The sequence below is a fragment of the Venturia canescens genome, chromosome 4, assembly GCF_019457755.1.
Source record: "Venturia canescens isolate UGA chromosome 4, ASM1945775v1, whole genome shotgun sequence".
Taxonomy (NCBI): domain Eukaryota; kingdom Metazoa; phylum Arthropoda; class Insecta; order Hymenoptera; family Ichneumonidae; genus Venturia; species Venturia canescens.
In genome coordinates this window covers 3,987,119-3,996,942 of record NC_057424.1, presented here as the reverse complement: position 1 = coordinate 3,996,942, position 9,824 = coordinate 3,987,119, and the positions used below count along the sequence as shown (strand labels likewise).

General features: G+C 35.8%; 1 protein-coding gene across 1 annotated transcript; it reads left to right on the top strand.

The window, feature by feature from the left end:
• The first annotated feature begins 222 nt into the window (after positions 1-222).
• On the top strand, positions 223-9,818 carry MFS10 (major facilitator superfamily transporter 10). Its single transcript, XM_043416015.1, has 6 exons — positions 223-802; positions 1,677-1,900; positions 2,582-2,818; positions 3,456-3,764; positions 4,010-4,537; positions 4,841-9,818. The coding sequence occupies exons 1-6, from the start codon at positions 733-735 to the stop codon at positions 4,961-4,963; spliced, it is 1,491 nt and encodes a 496-aa protein (XP_043271950.1). The 5' UTR covers positions 223-732; the 3' UTR covers positions 4,964-9,818.
• Positions 9,819-9,824: the final 6 nt, after the last annotated feature.

Below are 9,824 nucleotides of genomic sequence, written 5' to 3'. Positions count from 1 at the left end.
CATAAGATAGGCGTTGCTCGGTGGGTTAACGAAGCGTTGGTAACATCATTCTCCGCAATATCGTCTGATTTAAGTACTTGGATTTTTATTATTATATATATATATGCTGCTTATTTGTTTGACCAGCGTATATACGTTACGACGTACGTCGAGGCGCGAGGGGAAGAGCTATACCAGGAGCTACCGAATCGTATGATAGCCTGCTGTAGTATCCATATAGCTGATATAGCTTTACTTCCCACTTCCCACTCCAATTCCACTGAGTGCGAGTCAGTCGAGGCTCGCCTCCCTCGCCTGCTCGTATACAATAAATCGTTTTGTGTAAGTTAGCAAAATAGTAAAGGAATATAAATCTCGGAAATTAAGCAGCTTGATCGGATAAGCGAGACAACAAAGAACATTCAAACGTAGTTCTTGAAACCCTTATTTTGGTGCAATCCACAAAACGTGTGCACACAAAACATTGGACAGAAAAAATAATAACAAGACAAATAATAATAATTTGTAATAGTAATAATAGTAAACAGTGGTGTCAGAAGTAGGAGGAGTGCGTCATCGCGCGAGAAAGGAAAATGAGCAAAAATCGTAGTGCGTAGCCAAAGACGGAAGGAAATTATACAGTGTTTTTCAATACTTTAAGAATTCTTATATCTTCTTGTTTTTTTATCATTTGCACAATAATCTTGAAACGTCAATCTGACGACCAGGAAATTTTGAATACTCGTCGCTATTATGGAAGTCCTCGATCCTGCTATGAATCGTGACGATAATCCACTTTGTGTCAATGACTACTTAGATAAAGGTAAGTATGGGTTAATACTATTTATTTCCTTTGTTCACTGGTTATGTCATTGCCACGCTTTGTTGTTTTGACAGTTCTCAATATGCCCGTCGTACTTCCGCTTCGATCGTTTTCTATTTTCCACACTTTTTCATGTGGTAATATAAAATGGAGCCGAGTCTTGAGACTCGATAATTTATTATTATTATTATTATTATTATTATTATTATTATTATTATTATTATTATAAATTTGCAATATAGTTTGTATTTTTGTCTTTACATTGATTCATTTTTATGGATTCTCACTCGAATTTTCAAATGATTGTTGTAAACATTTTTCCTCAATTTTATTTGTTCCATGTCCTCACTTTTTTTATCAATGCTGTCTTTTGACAAATTTCATTATAGTTCTTTGACTACTGTCACTTTTATTCTGTTAAAGTCAAAAATACTTTATTACAACAATTTTGAAAATTTCTCAGCACAATGATGGTAAATTATTTTGATCAATGGTAGTTTGCAAAACTAAGGGTATTAAATAATCAGAGGGGCCAAAAACTTTCATTTTCATGCACACTCGTCTTTGTTTTGCTAGTAGAAGAAAATCATTTTCTATTATTCATCAGAAATATTTGTAATACAAGGAAACGACACGTACAAAAATTCAGAGTTTTCTAAAATCGTAATTCTTTTAACACCTTTAACCTTGCAGCATTTGAAAATTCAAATTTATCAAACCATATTTATTCGTCATATGGTAATCAATTCATTATTCTATAGTGAAATTTACTTATCACAGGGTTAAAAAATAATTTAAAGAACCAGAAGCTCAAAAATTTTTTTATGAAATATAATAACAGTATAGAAACTCCATTACGTAATTCACTTTTCAGATAGCACAGGACAATTGCCACCAGATTCGAGATCCTGTATAAAGGCAAGATGGACCCTTGGCTTTTTAGGGTTCTTGGGTTTTGCACTTGTTTATGCTATGAGAGTAAACCTCTCAGTGGCCATTGTCTCAATGGTCAATCAGACAGCATTTCCAGCGCCAAACAACAGTGACAACACGATTGGGTGTCCAGCAGTGGATCCAGTCAACGGCACATTTATCCCCGTAAGAGAAAAAATTTGTAAAATTTTTATTTCCTGAACAAATTTTCTCCACTGTCCTGGATGCGGATATTTTCCACGGTTTCTTCACTATTTGGATTTACAAAAATCATCAAGTATTGTGCATTGTGCTGCAACAAAGACGTCGATTATCTGCCCCTTGAATTAGAGATTCTCAAAGTTGAGCATTAGTGCGAACATTTTTCACCCCAAAGATATTTAATATTTCATAGCTTAATATATATTATTCACCAGATAATTAGCTAGCATCAACAGTGACGTCAATTACATGTTTTGCCCCTGATTCTCTTATCTTCAAGAATTACTCATTTCCATCATCAGTTCCGTCATGTTTGACCCTAATGAATAGTCGCATGAATTATCTCCGTTTTTCTCTCTCAAACATTGTGTGTATCTCTTGTACAAATTGCGAGAATGATAAGAATGATTTTTTTTTTCTTTCTACGTATAGCAGATGGAATTTCATTTGCGAGTGTAACTATCATTTCCTGATAAAATGAAAAAATTCCAACCATTTTCGAAACTGAATTTCTCTGTGCAATGCAAGAATATGCATTGAAAGATTCTTCGTTTATTTATTTATTTAATCAGGAAAAAGAAATCCATGTATGTTGAGACAAAGAAATAAATTTTCATGTCATTTATACTTGTGATGTTTTTTTAGAGCGCTGGAGAATTCGACTGGGATGAAAAAACTCAAGGAATTATACTTGGATCTTTTTTCCTCGGCTACGTAATTACGAACGTTCCCGGTGGCAGAGTAGCCGAGAGAGTTGGCGGCAAGCTCGTCTACGGACTCGGTGTTCTCCTGACGGCGATTTTTACGGTCGTCAGCCCCTTCGCGGCTTACTTGGGTCTTGGACCCTTCCTCGCAATTCGAATTGCGGAAGGTTTCACTGAGGTACTAATCCCATTTTTTTAAATTTCAAATATTTCTTATACCCTTGTACAACTATTAATTTTTTTTCCTCCATCGTCAGGGTATCACCATGTAAAATAAGCTTTTTTTTCTCACATTTGGATTTGTTCACATCATCAGCAAAAAAAGTCCACATTTTCGCAGATGGCACGATCATTAAGAGAGATAAATGGATCTAAAAAATGGAAAAAAATCTTGTCATTTAGTATCAGTGTTATAGTTTGTCGAGTCAATTACTATTATTCCAACAAAAAAAATATTGCTCTTGTTTCAAAATTAGAGCTGGATTTTTTAAAAACAATGTCATGCTGCAATGGTTCATAAAAATATCAATTGGAAAAAATTATCACAAATCGTGCGAGGTGCAAGGTCAGCTACGCGACGTTGCATTTGTCCTTAAAACTTTTGTCACCGTGTAAAACCTTCGAGTACAATTGATTTCGATTGCATAAAAAATTGTCAAAGTCTTCGACCTCCTCACTCTAGTATCTGTAGAAATTTAGTCTCTCAAGGCCGATTAAAAAACTTATTAAAATAAAATCACATGATCAGGAACTCCCCGATATGTGGATTGAGAAAAAATATAGTTTATCGGTGTTTCTGCATATTTGTTGTACAGGGTGTAACATTTCCAGCGATGCATTCGATGCTCGCTCACTGGGTACCGCCGTTGGAGCGAAATAAGTTTGCAGCTATAGTTTATGCGGGTGCGAATTTCGGTACGGTGATCTCTTTGCCTGTCAGCGGATGGCTTTGTTCCCTCGAACTGTGGGGCGGCTGGCCACTCGCTTTTTATCTGTTTGGTACTCTCGGTATCGTCTGGTACGTTTTTTGGTTGTTCCTCATTTACGATACTCCCGCTCAACACCCTTGGATCGATCCGGACGAGAGGGCCTATATCGAGGCGTGCGTCGAGCCCAAAGACGAGGTAATACGAATAGCCCGTAACCACTCATTAAAAATAAAGAACTTTTTGTGTTAACAAACTAATTCATTTGTATAGCGGATTGCAACTGTGTTGCAAAATCAATACTAAAAAGTTCATTTTTCAACATATTCAAATGTTAATTAATATCTTGGAAAAATCAATGAAATTCAGTAGGTTTTTAAAGTTGGAATCGAAATATTCTTTTGGTGCGGCTATCAAATAAAGTTTTTTTTTCTTCAATACAGGAGGATCCTGGGGTCCCATGGCTTTCGGTGTTCACGTCACTGCCTATGTGGGCAATAGCTATAACGCAATGCGGTCAATCCTGGGCCTTTTACACTCTGCTAACTGAATTGCCGACCTACATGGATAAAATATTGCACTACGATTTAAATTCCAAGTCATTTCTTGCCGCACTTCCGTACTTAACTGCTTGGATTGCTGGTCTCGCAACATCGAGCATCGCGGACGCTCTACTCGAGCGTCGCTTAATATCGCCACTTAATTCCATGAAGTTCTGGAATACAATAGGATCTTTAGGGCCCAGCTTGAGTTTCATCGGTGCTATTTGGGCAGGCTGTGATCGAGTTTGGGTGATGATCATGCTTTCGGGACTCGGAGCACTTCAGGGAGCTGTTTATGCCGGCAATCAGATGAATCACATCGCCCTGGCTCCCCGGTATGCGGGAACTTTGTACGGCATCACTAACGCCGCTGCAAATGCCTGTGGATTTTTGGCTCCGTATGTTATTGGTCGAATTGTTCAAGGACACGTAAGTTTTTCACTGAGTCTTCAATTAGATAAGCTTATTTTAATCTTGAATGTTTATATTCATTTCCACAGGAAACTAGAACCGTGTATTCATTGGCACATTATTTTGGTAGTGGAAATGTGAATATTTTTTTTATCACTTTCATTATCATTCGGCTGAATTCATGAAAATTTTTGAAAAAAAAACCAACGATACTGGAGGATATCTTTTATCGATAATTTCATAATTCGTATTGGAAGTGAAGAAAAGAGGATTTTTGCAAACGCTCAATTATTGATTGCACTTTTCCGACTTTGTTCGCAGGAAACACTCGCTCGTTGGCATACAGTGTTCTGGTTAGCTGCAGCAATAAATATGGGAGCTAATTGTTTCTACTTGTTGTTCGCCTCCGCAAAGGAACAACCCTGGAGCAAGGGTAACAGTTGATGATTATGTCAGCCTCGAAATTGCGCTAATTCAACCCATCGATCGACAGATTGCTCGACATTCGATCGTATGGCTTACAGCGCGTTTTAAAGATTATTTGCTGGCTCTTTTGTTGTAGGAATAATTTTATTATTCAGTTGAGAATTCCACTGGTCCGTCAATTATGTATTTATCGGGCGCTTTTCCTCCAGCTTAACGGCATTCCTCTCATTTTAAGAAGCATGCTGTAAATTGGAACAAAAAACAAGTGATCCAGTTTGCATGACAAAACTCGTTATTTCCATGTACGCCGAAACATTCAATTTAGATGTGGATACTTGTTTCCTTTCGTCGCAGTATTTTGTTACTCGTATACACGTTCCTAGATCGAAGAGTATTTCGCATGGAAAACCATTTTTTCCTACAAATATAAGTTGGTGCTTCGCGTTGATTTATATTAACGCAAAGTTTGTTTTGTTTCATGAAATTCACGGCCGTTAACACCTCTCGAAGTACATTCTGGTACAAAGAAAATGTGGCGAAAATTTCTCATGGCTTACGATTAATAGCTAATTTATTAATGCCAAAGGAATATAAAAGAAAAAAAACTTGAGATAAGCGAATTGGTAAATGCAAAGAGAAAAGGGGATTCGAAAAAAGCAAGCAAATGTGTGAACTCGTACAATTCTGCGAGAAAAATCAGACGTGAGTTTCTCATCTGTAACGCAGGATTATATCGCACAATTTTCAGTCGAAGATAGATTATAAATTTTCTCATGTTCATGTATCTTGCCTCGTTGACAAAAACTCAAATTTCATTAATTTGGGTCTGACTTGAATGAATATTTATTTAAGAAATAGGAAAAGATAAATTTTTGGACTTAGAGAGGATAGTCTGAGAATAGATTCGCGAACTTGATCAATTTTTGCAGATGTTTTCTGTCGCATGTTGACTTTTGTTATCACCATTCGATTGCTTTGAGACGATTTTCATGCTGTCTTTGTGGATAGAAATTTTATCTAATGAATAAAAATAGAAATCAGATCAGTCATCACTAGAGATTGGGCTGTGACCTCATTTTTTTATCAATATGCAAAGAAAGCGTGGGACAATAAATTCTGGCACCAGTCTCGTGGTTGATGCAATATCACATGTAAAAAGAAATAAAAGAAAATACACTCGAAAATTCATTGCATTTTGATAAAATTTGACCAAATTCGCGAAAATAATTCTTGCATTTGAAAACAGAGAACGAGAACGAACCTTTTTTTATTCACGTCTTCGGTACTCCCAAGACTCGACCCGAAAGATGTACGGCGAAGTCGAATAAATATATATACACACGTGAAATGTACAAATCTCGTATAGGCCTTTTACCAATGAGATATGCAAAACTTTTCATAACTGCATACACATGAGCAGATCCATTACTTTTTGACGAAAGTGTGCGCGCTTAGTTCAGCGATTTTGATCTCTATTTTTTCATTGAAAGTACATCGGGAAAGGAGATGATCCTGAAAATTTGAACCCGATTCGATCAAACCCAGCCGCTGGAGAATTTTTTGAAATTTGAAAAAGGTCAATTTTTAATGATTTTCAAAAATTTGTATTTCACTTAGAAATTCCGTTCAAACGGCGTTCTTTTCTGTGAACTCCCTACTTTTAAGAATAAAAAGAGATATTAATGGTAAACTCAAATCCGGCTCAGTTGGGAGCTATCAACTAAACCATTGTATCAACAAAACTTTACCCGTTTTTGAAATTCTCCCAAACCTGCAGTTGCCGAAGTAGAGGGTTAATGATATTTTTTATAAAGGTGTATTCTGTTGATATCTGGCCTACCTACTTTCCTTTAATTGCCTCGACTTCGGAGCAGGACGTTTCGGCGCGAGAACGTTTGGGCGCTAGCCATTGGGCGCGAGACATTTCGGCGCGGCTGTACAGCCGCGCTCATATGATTGAATTCTCGAATTCATCGTATTTTTATTTTTTTACGATATTGAACATAATGACGATTTTTTTTGTTTTGCGTAAGAATATTTTCCTTGTCACTGAAAATAGAAACCAAAATTTTTCATATGACTATTTCGAGCGGGTTATTTAATGGTAATAAATAGTTAACAAAAGCGATCCATCTCCGTACACCCACACACACTTTGTCAATGTTAAACATTCGCATAATATTGAAACGCGGGCGACGGGGGCCACAGGGGGCGAAGGCCCGCGCGGGGGCCGGTGGCAGAGCCCTCCGAGAAAGACTATTAAAATTTTAAGTTAATCATCATGAGTACCATCTCATCCCGTATCCTGCGAAATAACTTTTATTTACCTCCATACGATTTAGAAAGACTATATGCAGTCTTCTCGCAATAACATGGATGTAACAATGTATACTGTCTGGTCCCACACCGTCAGTTTACTGTTGTTCTTCGTTCTGTGAAGAACGCTTTTTTATAAAAGTGCTCAAGAGATTATTTTACCATGGAAACGAATTTATTATCGAAACTGAAACAACTTGATTTATTGAAACGTTCTCGTGCCAAAACGTCCCCGCACCCAAACGGCGAGCGCCCAAACGTCTCGCGCCGAAACGTGACGCACCCCTCGACTTCGTTACTATAAGTCATTCGAAAATGATTAATTTTTCAAAAATCGCTATGTTTAGAAAGCTGTCATTTTTTCGAGTTATACATTTTTGAACATCCCAAAACTTGGAGTATAAAAAGTACTTCTTGCGAATAATATCACACTTGGCAAATGAATTATTTATTTGTTTATAATACCTAATTTGACTATTTCATGTTATTGTTTTTACTGATTACTTAAGTGGCGCATGAAATAAATATTCTGCGGTTCTCAAACAATGTTAATATGATCGCAGCGCTCTCAAACGCGGAATATTGAGGCAATTGAGGGAAAGTAGATGGGGCAGATATCAACAAAATACGCCTTTACAGAAAATATCAGCTATTTAACCCTCTACTTCACCAACTGGTAGGTGCTGGTAGGTTTGGTTGAATTTCAAAAAAAGGATTTGAGTTTATCACTAATATTTATCTTTTTTTCTTGAAAGTAGGGAGTCCACAGAAAATAATGTCATTTGAACGGAATCTCTAAGTGAAATACAAATTTTTGAAAATTTTTAGGATCATCTCCTTTCCCGATGTACTTTCAATGAAAAAATCAGCATCAAAATCCCTAACCTAAGCGTACACACTTTCGTCAAAAAGTAATGGATTTGCCCACATATTTACAATGTAAATCGTGATCGTCTCTTGGACGTATAAGCCGGACAATACTGCTTTTATACTCATGGAAAATATGAAAAAAAACGATGTGATCTATTTCGAAAAAAGAACGAAGGAGAGAGAGAGAAAGCCAATGAATCTCATTTTTCAATGGTTTTCGAGAAAAAAAATAACACAAATAGAGTAGATGGATGAATTTCGACTACATATCTTCCGTACCTCTTAACGTTCTCGTTCGCGTTCTTTCACGAACATAAGAAACTAAATGTAATTAAATAGCAAAAGATCGGTATTACTAAAAGAATTTAACGAAAAGATTAATAGAGCAGAATAATAATAATCATATCGAGGCGCACCTTAGATGGAACTTGAACGGTGATAATAGAATTATGGAGGATTATTGATAATATTTTCAATGTAAATAGACCAGTTCAAATTTAGATAAGGTGCTGCGATAGTATAAAGAAAATATTTAACGAAATTAGTGTAGCTACTTGACGGTTTATCAAATTCAGGCATAGAAAAATGTATTGACAAAGTTTATGACAAATAATCTAATCGAAATTCAAATTTTAAAATTGACTTGTTTGTCATAATGGATAAATTCAACGATGAAGTTAACAGAAAATTAAGTCCTCATCGAGTAACAAATGCAATAATTTTACTTACGGTTAAGATAAAGTTTTAATTTTGTTATACATTCCAATAATACAATTTATCGTCTATTGTTAAAACGAATATTGTTTATGAACAAAATTGAGATCAATGTAATATTTTTTTGCAATGTCTCGAATGAAACTATTTTTCATTCGTCACGGTTGATCGACGAATTCTCAATTTCAATTTTTTGCTAATGGCCAATTACGAAGAACGTTGAACTCTGTTTAATAACTCTATGATGAAAACTGGAAAAATATTCGGCTCTACTGTGCAACTCTATAGTATCTAATTGTAGAATATTATTATACCCCATCGGTTACATATTTGTAGGTGTGAAAAAATGAGTGTCCGCAGATCAACGTATGAAGAAGATTCAATGAATGTGTCGCCGCCGCCAAGTTATGGCAATTATGCAGTTTTCCGATAAATCGATGAAAACTTTTTTTTTTCTAGTACAGGCTACTTGACTTAGTCACTACTAATCATATTCCGTTGGATGAGACTGACATTTCCCATTAATTCCATAATTTATTGGGTTTTGGAGTCTCCAAAAATACATGATGAATTAGGGCATTTGCGAATATCTAGAAGCTTATGCTAGGAGAGTTGGACACACGTGCACGGACGCATGCATGCACATCCCAAAGATGTTCTGCAAAATGCGTGCGTAAGATTCTAGATATAAGAAAATGCCCTATTTCATCATATATTTTTGAAGTCTTCAAAACCCCATAAGTTATGAAAATAACGTCAACACTATCAACGTCGTCCAACGGAATAGCACTTATTATAATGGAATAAATGACTTCATGGAGAAAAAAAATTCCATCGTTTTTCAAAAAAGTACTGAAACTGCATGATTACCCAAGTTATATATCTTGGTTGTTACATATATTTACAAAATTACTTTCAAAAAGGTTCAATTGAAACAAAAATAAAACGAAATAAAATATATATATATATATATATTCAT

Coding starts and splice junctions, on each gene's coding strand:
- MFS10 (XM_043416015.1), top strand. CDS start 733: ATGGAAGTCCTCGATCCTGCTATGAATCGTGACGATAATCCACTTTGT. Junction 803..1,676: donor CAATGACTACTTAGATAAAG/GTAAGTATGGGT, acceptor TTCACTTTTCAG/ATAGCACAGGACAATTGCCA. Junction 2,819..3,455: donor TTGCGGAAGGTTTCACTGAG/GTACTAATCCCA, acceptor TTTGTTGTACAG/GGTGTAACATTTCCAGCGAT.